Source organism: Solanum verrucosum, unplaced genomic scaffold, assembly GCF_900185275.1.
Source record: "Solanum verrucosum unplaced genomic scaffold, falcon-dt-bn FXZP01000133.1, whole genome shotgun sequence".
In the NCBI taxonomy this organism is placed as follows: Eukaryota; Viridiplantae; Streptophyta; class Magnoliopsida; order Solanales; family Solanaceae; genus Solanum; species Solanum verrucosum.
The window spans coordinates 1,165,170-1,179,399 of NW_026020355.1; the positions used below are offsets into that span (position 1 = coordinate 1,165,170).

The window sequence follows — 14,230 nt, forward strand, 5'->3', positions numbered from 1 at the left end:
ATTAGAGCTATGGGAGGATTTGGATTTTGTGGCAAACGCAAACAAGATTGTACCTTGGATGGTTGGGGGGATTTCAACACAATAGTGGATGGCAGGGAGAAATTGGGGGATCTACCAGTGTCTCATTTTGAGACACAAGTTTTTGTTCAATGTATTAATAATTGCGTGTTGAATGAGTTGAAGTTTATAGGTAGTCGATATACTTGGTGGAATGGGAGAATCGAAGAAGCTTGCATCTTTGAGAGACTAGATAGGGTCTTTGGGAATAATATTTTGATGAATCTTGCACCAGAAAGTGAGGTCCACCATTTAATAAGGCAGGGGGGTCAGATCACACACCACTACATGTAATGTGTAATTCTGATCAGGAACCAATCAGCAGGCCTTTCAAGTTCTTGAATTTTTGGACCAAACATGTAGATTTCAAGAAGATTGTAGAGAAAAACTGGAGAAATCAGGTTGAAGGATCCCCTTTTACCATTCTTCATACAAAGATGAGACGACTAGAAACAGCACTGACGCAGTGGAGCAAGGAGACATTTGGAAACATTTTTCAAAAAATTGCAACTTTGGAAGATGTGATTAAAGGAAAGGAGGTGCAGTTAGAATTAGCTCTTACAGAGGCTAACAGAGTGAACTCAGCAAGGCTAATGTAGAATTAAAGAGGTATCTGAAGATGGGAGAAGAGTTTTGGAGGCAAAAGGCGGGAATGAGGTGATTTTTACAGAAACACAAAGTTCTTCCATGCATATGTTAAAAGGAGAAGGAGGAAATTGAACATTAAAGAAATCAAAGATATAAAAGGGGACACTATTAACTCACCTCGAAATATTGGAGAGAAAGCAGTAAATGTTTTCAGGGATCAGTTTAAGGAAATACAAGAGACAGTGGACTTTTCAATGCTTCAGTGTATCCCTAAAATGATCACAAAAGAGGAGAATAAAGAAATGGAGAGGATACCTACAAAAAAAAAGGTGAAGCAGGTGGTTTTTAACTTAAATGGAGATAGTGCAAGTGGGCAAGATGGCTACTCAGGCCATTTCTTTCAATATTGCTGGGAAATCATTGAAGATGAAGTGTGGAATATGGTAAGGGCCTTTTTCAGTGGTTTTGAGCTACCAAGATACATAACACACACAAACCTGGTCCTAATTCCAAAGAAGGAGGTTGTGGAGAACTGGTATTCGATACTCATGAATAGGAAGTCCTATGGTTTCTTCCAATCATGAAGAGGGCTGAAACAAGGAGACCCACTCTCACCTACTTTGTTTATTATTGCAGCTGAAGTTTAGGCAAGAAAATTAAATGATTTATTTGAAGAAGCTGAATTTGAAGGTTTTGGGCATCCAAAATGGAGTCCCAAAATTAACCATTTATCTTATGCAGATGATACTATACTTTTTTGTTCACGACAGCCTAAATCAATGAGGATGATGATGCAGGTACTAAGAAGATATGAGGGTGTCTCTGGTCAATTGATAAACATTAACAAGAGTGTGTGCTATCTACATGAAAAGATGCCAATAGGGGTATGCAATAAAATAAGAAGGGTTACAGGGGTCAAATAAGGTAAATTTCCATTCACTTACCTAGGATGTCCTATATTCTATGGCGGGAAGAATAAAGGTCACTTTGAAGAGTTGATCAGATTAGTAGCAAAAAGAATGGCCCTGTGACAGAATAGGCTTCTTACATTTGGTGGAAGGTATGTTTTAATAGCACATGTTTTGCAATCAATGTCAATGTACTTATTATCAGCAATGAACCCTCCAGCCTGTGTCATAACTCAATTGCAAAAATTGCTAGCAAGATTTTTGAGGACTAATGGAGCCAAAAATAAACATTGGGTGTCATGGGACTGCTAGTGTTACCTAAAGGAAGAGGGAGGTTTGGGTTTTAGATCATTACATGATGTATCAAAAGCTTTATTTGCAAAGCTATGGTGGATTTTTAGGACTTCAACATCTTCACTATGGAGTAGATACATATGGAACAAGTATTGCAAGAAGTATCATCCATTTATAGCTACAGGATGGGGTTCATCACATGTGTGGAGGAAAATGATTGTGGTAAGGGAGGAGGTAGAGCACAACATTTGGTGGCAGATTAAGGCAAGAACATCAAATTTTGGTTTGATAACTGGACAAGATTAGGGGCACTTTATTATACTGAAAGTGGGGAAGTTAGGGAAGAAGAAATTGAAGTAAAGACTTTGTTATAGAGGGAGGATGGGATGAAAAAAAACTAGTTGAATACCTGTCTACAGAAATGGTGGAGTATGTTAAGGATAACATAATTCCTCCTAATAGAGAGGATCAAAATGATAAAGCTTGGTGGACACATGGAGACTTTACTGTAAAATCAGCTTGGCAGATAGTGAGGAAAAAGAAGGAGATCATTTTGATTATATATGGAATAAGGATTTGTCATTTTAGGTGATTCTTTTCCTATGGAGGGTATGGAAGAGGAGGGTCCCAACTGATGATAATCAAAAGAGAATGAAAATTCAGCTAGTATCAAGATGTTGGTGTTGTTAGAAGAAAGAGGAGGAAACAATGACACATTTATTCCTAACAGCCTCCATAGCCTATTGGCTATGGAAGCAGTTTGTTGGTTTTGCATATTTACACATGGATGGGATGCATTTGCAACAATTGATTATTGCATGGTGGACACACAAAACCTCACCACAATTGCAAGGAGTTATGAGGGCTATGCCAGCTATAATCATGTGGACTTTATGGAAGGGGAGAAATAATCTGAAACATGGAGGGAACTCAACCTTCAATGGGATGGTGATGCAAGTGCAAGATATGGTTAAAAAGCTAGGGAAAAGGTTATACCCTTGGATATATTTGGAGTCAACCCAATGGTCAGATATAACCAGAAGACTGAGGAGGTACAAGCCAAAGCTACACTATTATAGTGTGGTATGGAGACCCCCTGACATGCAAAAGCTGAAATGAAATATAGATGGAGCTTCAAAAGGTAATCCAGGACCAAGTTCATATGGATTCTGCCTAAGAAATTTACATGGGGATCTGATTTATGCAAGAGCTGCAGGAGTGGGTAATGCCACAAATATTGAAGCAGAATCATTAGCAATTTATGAATCATTGGAGTATTGTTGGGAAAAGAAGTTAAGAGAGGTCATAATAGAAACAGACTCATTGAGTCTAGTGAAGATGATAAGAGGGCAATGGAAGATACCATGGGAATTGGTGGAAAGAGGGGAAAGGACAAGGACTAAATGCTACTATTATCCATACGTTTAGAGAAGCTAACAGTGTGCCAGATGTACTGGCAAAAGAGGTCGTGGAATCGCAACATATAAAAGAATATACAGCCTTTGGGGATCTACCAACACACATCAGGAGACAAATAAACAGCAACAAAGCACAAATACCAGCATTAAGAATCAGGATGAGAAAGAGAAACAGTCAGCATTGAGGATAACAGAAGTAGCAAAAGGGAGGAAATCATTAACATGTCAGCAATAAATATGAAAGGAGTTTATTTACAACATAACAGAAAATACAGATCTGAAGCTACGACTTAGGCCCGGAAACACGAAGGTACGGAGTTTTGAGCTAGAAGATCAAACCATGGCTACTAGAAACCTTCACAGCATCACAGAGAGCTCCAATCAGCGTTTCTTCATCCCATTGAGAGTAAACCCAAACCATCTATCAGATGAAGAATTGATTAGGGGAAAACAAAATGGAAACAACTTTAAAATAAGGGGAAAAGAGATACCAGATATCAGTTTCTACCATGGCAAGACAAGATCGAGCTTGAAGAGAAGGAGGAGCCAAAAAGATGGGATTCAGGCAACACAACGTCACTTGAGCAAAAGGAGGTGGAGAGCTCACTAGACTAATACATTCCTAATAGGGATAGACATAAGCTGATTTTAGGAACTTAAATTTTATTTTGGGCCTTGGGCCATTGTTTGCTTTGGTAACTTTGATTAATTAATAAAAGGTCTCTGGACCAAAAATTGCTTTAAAAAAAAAATCTCTTTTTCTCTTTCTTCTGGTCTTTTAAGGATTTGAGCTCATAATGACAAATATTTATTATTTACTTATTTGCTTCGTGATATTGCCTCGGTTTTAAAATGGAAGCTAGTGTTGACAATACTCTCTATAAACTACCACTAGTATATTATTATGACACTACAGCTACTCTCAGCTGATACATAACAACAAAGTCCAAGAATGTGTAGCACAAAAGATTTCATAGATTCAGATTCTTACATGTCAACTCCTTGATTTGGATGAGCTTGGAGTTATTGCTCCTTTTGAGCGTGTTTATAGGTAAGGTTCTCTTTTCTTTTCTTTTGAGAACCGTGGAATTGTAGCAACAGTGAGTTGCTGACGACAAATATTGAGCTCATAGCCATTAACCCTCCTGTCAGGAAAAAAAAAAAGTTACAGCTGTTAATTCTCTTTCACAATTTGTCACTGCGGTTAAAGGTTGATTAAGGTTGAATTTTCTCCAAAATCACCAACAGATGAATAAAGAAACCACAGTGGAAAACCCTCTAAGAGATATCCATATATTGGCCATATTTTCCAGAGGATTGTCAACAAGATGCCAGATAAGTGATAGGCAACAACAAGCATCTTAAATCATTTGGACCGAGAGGCAGAACAAGCAGTATGGATGTTATTTACCTGAAATAGATGGTGTCATTGCAAAATCAAAATTTGGAAGTAGCACTCCAGCTGCAATGGGTATCGCAACCACATTATATGCAACCGCCCAAGACAAATTTTGATGAACTTTTGCCATTGTTGCCTGTGCAAGATCAAGAGCTTCCAGCACCTGCCAAAAAATATAGGAAGCATTGACAATACAAGATAAGGCACATCATCATTTTTCCATCTGAATAAATTCACAGGCAAATTGCATTGAACATTTGTGTAATTATCCCATAGAAATTGCTGATATACTCACAGAGGGATGTACAGTCTGCTTTCAGTCACCCGAACCTATTCTTCACGGTAATCCTCAAAACTATAGAGTAAAAAAAGTTAATGTGCTGTAAGTTATTCTTTGTGCTATGATATTCAGCAACTTTTTATAAATAAAAAAGATCCACCTTGTTTTTTCTCGACTGGAAATTTTGAATCCATTTTCGCATGACCATTCAATGAAAATGATAAGCAGAAACAAGACACGATAGGATAATGACTAAATAGTTATTCCTCTTATATGACACAATACATGTTACCACTTATTAAAGAAAAAATAACTTGGTACACCTTACACTATTTTTATGGTCAACGCTAATATGTGAAGAGATCATTAATATTTTTTGAATAGACATAATTAAATAAAAGCCTCACTGTGATGACATGGAACAAGTTATTTATTTTAGGATGAATGCGATGGCATGGAACATGTACCTGTGATAGTTTATTTCCAAGGAGTATAATGGATGCTGCATTTGAAGCAGTAGTTTCCTGTCCTTCAACTTGCAAAGCAATCCCCAGATCAGCAAGAGCAAGAGAAGGTGCATCATTAATGCCATCACTAACCTTCAATATGAAGTTCCAGTTGGATAGCCATGCATAGTATCTGACATGGAGCAAATCAGATGTTCATATAGTACAAAACTGATACTCTTTGAGAGAGAAATAGAATAATGAATAGCCACAAAGAGAAAAAGGAAATATGATGACACTTGCTAGAGGGGCAAAAAGACAGCTCAATTATTGGATGTTATGTGCCATTGAGAAGCAGTTTCCTTCAAAAGTGCCATGTAATTGTAGAAGTCAGTTTTTATATGTTAACTTTTACGATTATATAAACCAAAGTTTTCTGGGAAAAAGGTAGCAGCCAATTGCACATAGTATTGCGGGTAAGATAACTTCTACATGTTTGAGGGACAAGTAGAATATTATTAGGTTTTCACCGGATAAATGCATTTACCATGACGACGCAATTGCACATGGTATTGCAGGACAAGATAACATCTATATGTTTGAGGGACAAGTACAATATATTTAGGTTTTCATCAGATAAATGGAGTTACCATGGCGACGCGGTGACCTGAAGCTTGAAGATCTGAGATGGCAGCAGATTTCTGCTGGGGTGTTAAAGATGCATTGACAAATTTGTCTTTTATGCCTACTGTCTTAGCTACAGTTGCAACTGCCTCTTCCCTGTCTCCCGATAACAGTACTGTTTCAATTCCCTTGTGCTGAAGCCTTCAATTGGAAAGAATTTTAAAAGAAAATATGAGACAACTAAACAAGAATAAAATTAAGATGTTTTACGAGAGGAAGTTAGAAGAAAAGAAAAGGGATGAGCAACATGCAGGTGGTGGAACACATTTTTGCAACGCTCTACATATTGAATCCATTCAAATTGAAAACTGATGGAAACATCTGTAAAATCTTTATGATCTAAGTTTCAATCTATAACATGTTCATAGAAATCTGGAGTTTGTAAAACTGCGAGAGGCAAGTCAATTTAAGGATACAAGTAATTTCTTCAAAAGGCTGAAGACTGGATGATTGCGTCAAATTCCCACGTTATGACAACTTCTTCAAAATAAAAGAATTAAGAAGCTAATGACCTACCACAGATTCAAGATGGGTACCATATCTATGCAGCAAGGAGAAAAGTGAGGAGTGGGGCCATGGGGGAGACAAATGATGATTATAACTTCTAAGATGCATCTAAAATTTACACTTGAAATTGTCTTCAAGGTTACCTACTTATTGTAGACTCAGCATCCTCGCGTAATTTATCAGATATTGCAATGGCCCCAATCACACCCTCTCCCTCCCGACCAACATATACAACTGTTGTTGAATGATTAGATGATTGACTGTCCTGTAATGATTTATGCATCACAGATTGCTCAAGAGCCATCAAATCAGAAAGGTCTGTTTTTTGCTGGAAACGTTCTTGAACCCATTTCAGCTTTCCAATTGCAACCAAGAGCCCATTTACTTCTGCCATGGTTCCAGAGCCAGGTTCAGCCAATTGTCCATGTGTGACAGGGATACTCAAAATTAATGATTCTGCTTTCCTAATAATAGCATGAGCAATGGGGTGTGATGTTGTTTTCTCCACTGCAGCAGCTATTTGAAGAATCTCTAATTCCTCATGCCCCAATGACGTGATAGCAGAGACAGCAGGTTTTCCTTCAGTCAGAGTTCCCGTCTGAGAGTTACAAGCAGAGATCAGGTTTGTAATTCAAACAAAATCACTACGGATCTTTTGATTTTAACTGCTGAAGCAAATGTTACAACTAAGTACTCAATTGAAGAACTACTAAACACCTTGTCCAGCATGACATGATCCACACTTGCCAAGCATTCCAGTACATCTCCTCCTCTGATAAGAAGTCCTTGTCTTGCTCCTATTTAGTTTCAAAAGATAATTACAAGCTTAGCAATTTGGCAGTCTATAAGGTAACGCCATAAAAACTGAACTACTACCTACTAAACTAAAGAGAAAAAATAAAAAGGAAAGTATGTAATCCACAAAGTGTTTTTCTGAACACTTTGAAAAAATATTATATTTCTATCTCCTTGTTGTAACCAGAGTATTCTTGATTTTTGCCTCCAACTGAATTCTTCTTTTTCTTCTAGCTCCTCTAATTCCACTAAAATTGCAGCCCTTATTGTCATTTCTTCCTCAGTCAGGACACTGACATCTTTCACTAAATCCAGATCTGCCAGTTAATTGAGCAGGTTGCTTTTCTTGTTGGCTAACTCTCAAAACTTCCCTTGGCTCTTTGCTCCAAACTTTAAGCTTATTTTCAAGGAGCTTAAGTTTGATGCTAGTTTGTTATCTTGGCATCCTTCTACTTCAAATTCACTCCACCAGTTGTGCTAGCACCCACCATGGCATATCTCCATTAAAGTTTGATGGGTTTCAATGGAAAGTCAAGAACATATTTATCATAGAAGAAGTATCTTGGAAGGATCTTCTGCCTTGTGTATTTGAAAGCTTCTTCATTCCACTAGAGTATAAAATCTATTCAATCTAGCAGCACTAATATGATTTGGTCCTCTGAACCAAGTCAATCTGCCTCCATTTAAATGGGGATCATGCAGTTCCATCCCTTCAATCAACTTGGAGAAATCAGTCATTGTGTTTGTAATTCTATTGCAACCCCTTCTCTCCACCATAAGTCTAGTAGTAAAATCACCACATGTGACCCAATGACCACCACGTATCCCTCTCATTGCTGCAATTTCCTCCCAACAGTCATTTTTTTCATATCTAGTGTGAAGAGCATACACTCCTGTAAGTTACCAGCTAAAAGAATATCATACAGAGTCAAACCTGTAGGAAACAAAGTGGTTTCCTATATCCATTTGTTCCCCAGCCCAATTTCTACTATCCCCCACAATCAGGGTACCTCCACTACTGCCTTGAGCCTCAAGAAATCTACATCTCATCCATCTGCAAGCCCATAACTGTTTAGCACATGATTCCACATCTTTTCCAATTTGGTTTCTTGGAAACAATAACATCTGCCTTCCACCTCTGCGTTAAACTCTTAACAAGCTTTCTTTTAGAAATGTCGTTAAGCCCCCTCACATTCCATGAGGTCAAATTGACTTTCATTGATAAGTCTAAGTTTGGACCATCCGCCTTCTACTTCTTCATTTAAATCTGAAGCCAAATTTTTCAGTTCCTTTTTTCCAATTCCTCTGCTCGTGGGAGTCTTGATCTTATCCACCTGTCCTTATCTCTTCAAAAAAGCCTTTCTTTCATCTAATTTTGAGAAGAGAGCAACAGCTTCCTTCGCACATCCTACATGTAATTTTTTTTTTATGACAAGGAAACAGGGTAAAACCCCCGCTCCTATGCAATAGCTCGCAAACCACATAGGAGAGGTAACCCGCACTGGGCAAGCCCAGTGCGACGAGCTCGACCCAGAAGGCAAACCCCTTGCTTTCGCTGGTAAGGGGTTTTGAACTTGAAACCTCCAACATGGAAGTTCCAAGCCCAAACCACTGGGCAACCCCGAAGGGTCATCCTACATGTAATTGAATGGAAGATCTTATCTTATTCCAATAGGTGAACAAGTGAATAAATACAATACATAAGGTGCTAACTAAGGAAAGAAATAAAGAGTGATTCCTATAGATCTGCAGTGATCCCTATAAATCTGTTGCCTATATATAGCTATGTATATTACTAAGATTAAGTCTATATACATTCTATAACACTCCCCCTCAAGCTGGAGCATATATGTTGATCATGTCCAGCTTGTTACAAAGATAATCAACTCGAGTTTCATTCAATGCCTTTGTGAGCAAATCAGCTACTTGCTCTCCTGTCTTCACGTAGCTGGTGGAAATCAAGTTTTCCTGAATCTTCTCACGAATAAAATGACAGTCAACCTCAATGTGTTTAGTTCTTTCATGATACACCGGATTTGAGGCAATATGTAGGGCAGCTTGATTATCACACCAAAGTTTTGCTAGTGTATGATGTTCCAACCCAATTTCAGTTAGAAGATGATGTATCCACATAATCACACATGTAGACTGTGACATAGCTCTGTACTCAGATTCTACACTGGATCGAGATACAACACTTTGCTTCTTACTCCTCCATGAAACTAGGTTCCTCCAACAAAGACACAATAGCCTGTAGTCGATCTCCTGTCAATTTTGGATCCAGCATAGTCAGCATCTACAAAACACTCAACACGAGTATGACTGTGATTGTTATATAATATCCCAAGTCCAGGGGCTCCTTTCAAGTAACATAAAATCTGTTCCAAAGCTGCCCAGTGTTTGACTGTAGGCGAGGACATAAAATGGCTAACAACACTTACTGCAAAAGCATGTCTGGACGAGTCACAACAAGGTAGTTTAACTTCCCAACTAACCTCCTGTATCTCTCAGGATCATCAAAGGGGTCGCCGTCATCTTTCATAAGCTGCACATTGGGAGCCATTGGAGTACTGCAAGGTTTAGCTGCCAACTTACCAGTGTCTGCAAGAAGATCAAAAATATACTTTCTCTGAGACAAAAGAATTCCCTTCTTGTTTCTATTCACCTCTATACCCAGAAAGTATTTTAACTGACCCAAGTTTTTCGTATGAAACCTAGTCTGCAGGAAGGATTTGAGGGAAGAGATCCCCGCATAATCACTTCCTGTGATGACAATGTCATCAACATACACAACCAGCAGGATAGTGCCAACTGTTGATTGTCGGTAGAAGACTGAGTGATCACATTTGCTCATTTTCATCCCAAACTCCAGGACTACCTCACTGAACTTCCCAAACCAAGCTCGGGGACACTGTTTCAAGCCATACAAAGACTTCTTCAAATAACACTCTCCCATACTCCCCCTGAGCAACAAAACCAGGTGGTTGCTCCATATATATACTTCCTCTTGAAGATCACCATGAAGGAATGCATTTTTTATATCCAACTGATGTAAAGGCCAATTCACAGAAGCAGCTAAAGAAATGAACAAGCAGACGAAAGTAAGTTAGGCAACTAGAGAGAAAGTGTCTGAATAATCTACTCCATAAGTTTGAGCATACCATTTAGCCACAAGCCTGGCCCTAAGTCCTGCCACAGAACCATCTGGATTAACTTTAGCTGTGAACACCCACTTACATCCCACTGGTTTCTTCGTGCTAGGTAAATCCACCAAATCCCAAGTGTGATTTTCCTCTAAGGCATGTATTTCCTCAAGCATCGCATCATACCATCCAGGATGGTTCAAAGCTTCCTTCACTGTTTTGGGTATAGAGATGGAGTCTAAAGAAGCAACTAAGGATCTTGACATAGAGGATAAGCGGTCATAGGAAACAAAATTAACAATGGGATATGTGGATTGACAAGTCCTTTTACCTTTGCGAAGAGCAATAGGGAGATCCAAATTCTCTGAAGGATCGGGTGAAGAAAGATTTGATAACAGAGGAACTGGTGCAAAACATTTATCATTGATCTCTCGTCTCCTCGAATAAACTTGAACAATTGGTGGTCTTGCTGGAGCAGAAGTTGTAGGCCCAATAGTCAATTGGTGTTCAACAGGGAAACTAGGAGATTGAAGAACATTATTTGATTGTTCTGTCACAACCCAAGTAACCTGATAGACTAACCACTCATCTTCCTCTTGAGTTGTAGAAATGGGAGGTGCATAGAAGAATGGGTAGTCTCTGAAAATACCACATCACTTGACACCAAGTATTTACCAAGCTCAGTAGAATAACATCGATACCCCTTTTGAAGGGGTGAATAACCCAAGAAAACACACTTTAATGCCTTAGGATCCAACTTGGTAACAGATGGCCGAACATCTCGAACATAACACGTGCTTCCAAATACCTTAGGCTCCATCAAAAATAGTGACTTGTTTGGAAAAAGAACATTGTAAAGCTTATTACCAACAAGAACAGTCGATGGCATGCGGTTAATCAAAAAATAAGTTGAAGAGACTGCATCAGCCCAAATTTGTTTAGGAACCTTCATTTGGAACAAAAGTGCTCGAGCTGTCTCAAGTAGATGCCTATTCTTTCTCTCAGCAACTCCATTTTGAGAGGGTGTATCAACACATGAAGTTTGATGGAGAATACCATGTTGTCTCATGTAGGACTGAAACGATTCTGACATATATTCTTTAGCATTATCACTCCTTAGAATATGCACTGAAGTATTGAACTGAGTTTTGACTTCAGCACAAAAGTGAGTAAACACTTCAGAACGGCACATCATAAAGTAAATCCAAGTCATTCGAGAGAAATCATCCACAAATGTGACAAAATACTTATGTCCAGATTTGGAAACAACGGGACATGGTCCCCAAACATCAGAATGAACTAACTCAAAAATCGACTCCACCCGCTTATTAACCCTTGGATTTGTTGAGCTACGATGGTGTTTGGCAAATTGACATGACTCGCAATCTAGTGAAGGAATATTCTAAAACTGAGGACAGAGCTTCTTCAACATAGGCAAAGAAGGATGTCCTAATCGACAATGTGCCTCAAATGGAGACCTGGCACAAGAGTAGGCAGCAAATCAAGGCTCCCAATATTCATCAAGAATGTAGAGACTATCAGATACATGTCCTTTACCAATAACTTTATTTGTCTTCAGATCACGAAACAAACAATGATCGGGAAAGAATGAGATATAACAACTTAGGTCTCCGGTAAGCTTACTAACAGACATCAAATTAAAGGCTAACTTTGGTAGACCCAATACAGATGACAAGGTAATGGAAGAAGTTGGTTTTACAGTCCCAGATCCTATAATATTACAGATTGAACCATCAGCAACCGTCACAGGAGAGAGTGCTACGTGTGATCGAAAGCTAGAATATATGTTAGGATTACCATGTGATCTGTGGCACCTGAATCGATCACCCATCTTTGAAGAGGATATAAGACATGCTTTTCATGATTCAACAAGGGTAGTAACTGAAATAGATTCTTTTTGTAATTTTTGATATTGTGAGAATTTTGCAAACTCTTCCGCCAAAACCAAAATTCTTTTATCCGAAGACATAGGAGCCACAATTTCAGTCATTCTCTCCAAATATTTTAGCAACACAAGAACTCATCAACAAAAAATATAACCAGAAGCATGTACGTGACCCCACAAACACAGATGAACAAAGTCTAAAAATGATTTTATCAACTAAGAAACCAATTGTCCACCCAAAATAAAGGAACTGAGTACTTTACCAGTAGACAAGAGCACGTAGTGAACAATCAAATACCCAAGCAAGTAGTTCAGAGAAAGAAATCCTGAACCGCAACTTATGATCAAACAACACCAATTATCTGAACTGAAGTAGACGCTAGCAGCCACAGAACCACAAATCACAAACAAGATTCAGTGTCGCATATAGAAACGAACCTGGAAGTGACGAACAAACTTTCCAGATTGTATTTTAACACCAGAACAAACCTGAGAAGTGACGAACAGACTTTCCAGATCGTATTTTAACACCAGAACAGACCTGATATTCGCCAGAAATACGTTTCCAGATTGTATTTTAACACCAGAAGAGACCTGAGAATCGCCAAAAATACGTACCGATGCCGAAAATTTAAAACTCAATCAATTCAGCCAGACACGCACCTTCACGTGCCGGTGCGTGATGAACAAAAGAACTGTATGAGCGGTGTGTGACAACCACTCGCTTCACAACCAGATGCCGATGAAGACTGGTTTGGCTAGAAAATATACTCCACCTCCTACTGTGGGGGTGTGGTGGTGATAGTAGACTGAACACTTTAAATCAGTGGAATAGAAATCCAAACTTATTCCATAACACAGCCAAAACGAAACGAGCCTATAAGCTCTGATACCATGTAATTGAATGGAAGATCTTATCTTATTCCAGTAGGTGAGCAGTGAATAAGTACAATACATAAGGTGCTAACTAAAGAAAGAAATAAAGAGTGATTCCTATAGATCTGCAGTGATCCCTATAAATCTGCTGCCTATATATAGCTATGTATATTACTAAGATTAAGTCTATATACATTCTATAACACTACAAATGCAACTCACATGCCATGACATTTAGGTAGCAATAAAAGCTTCTCATTAGGGTTAAATGGGAAGTTTAAATTAAATTGTGTCCAAATTTAGAAAGGAGAGATTCTTTCTTGAACGGACTAAAAAGGAAATAGGGTCACATAAACTTGTGCAGAGGAAGTATATATCTGGGGCTAAAGCTAGAATTTTTTCTGGAATTGCTTGTATTCACAAAAAATTTTGGAAACTACATCGCACAGGATGGTGGGCACACCCTCAAAAAGACATACAGAATTACAACTTTCCTCTAAAATCGACCATCTCTATGCTTTCCCCTACCAACTCTTGCTTACGCCAAAAAAATTAAAGACTTGAGCATTTCATTTTTATCTTCTAAAAACAATCATTTTGTCCTTCAAAACACCTAGCATCCCTTTCTTTCCATAGAGTCCACCATATACAGGCAGTCTTCCACCAATTTTCACTTCTCCCTCTATTGCCAATTCTTATCCAGCTATAAAGGAGCTCCATGGTTGTCTTTGGCATCACCCAGCTAACCCCTAGTATACACAAACATATTCCACAATTTTGAAGCTGCTTTACAGTGAATGAACACATGATTATTTACTTCTGCTTTCTGCTCACACATAAAGCATCTTGAGCAAAACTGCATCCCCTTTTTTGTAATGCCTCATGGGTAAGGCAAGCTTTTCTTATGACCAACTAGACAAAACATGCTA

At 38.5% G+C, this 14,230-nt stretch overlaps 1 protein-coding gene across 2 annotated transcripts in view; it reads right to left on the minus strand.

Annotated features, from left to right (window-relative positions):
• Positions 1 to 4,052: 4,052 nt before the first annotated feature.
• LOC125837667 (copper-transporting ATPase PAA2, chloroplastic) overlaps positions 4,053 to 14,230 on the minus strand; it is an 87,547-nt gene continuing 77,369 nt past the window's right edge. Inside the window, exons 16-17 of one of the 2 annotated variants that reach the window (XM_049516751.1) lie at positions 4,677 to 4,827; positions 4,053 to 4,410 (exon numbers count right to left, since the gene is read on the minus strand). In XM_049516751.1, the coding sequence (XP_049372708.1) occupies positions 4,289 to 4,410; positions 4,677 to 4,827 (273 nt within the window). In that variant the 3' untranslated portion in view covers positions 4,053 to 4,288. The remainder of the gene's footprint in view (positions 4,411 to 4,676; positions 4,828 to 14,230) is intronic. The other variant, XM_049516750.1, reaches the window with a different exon arrangement.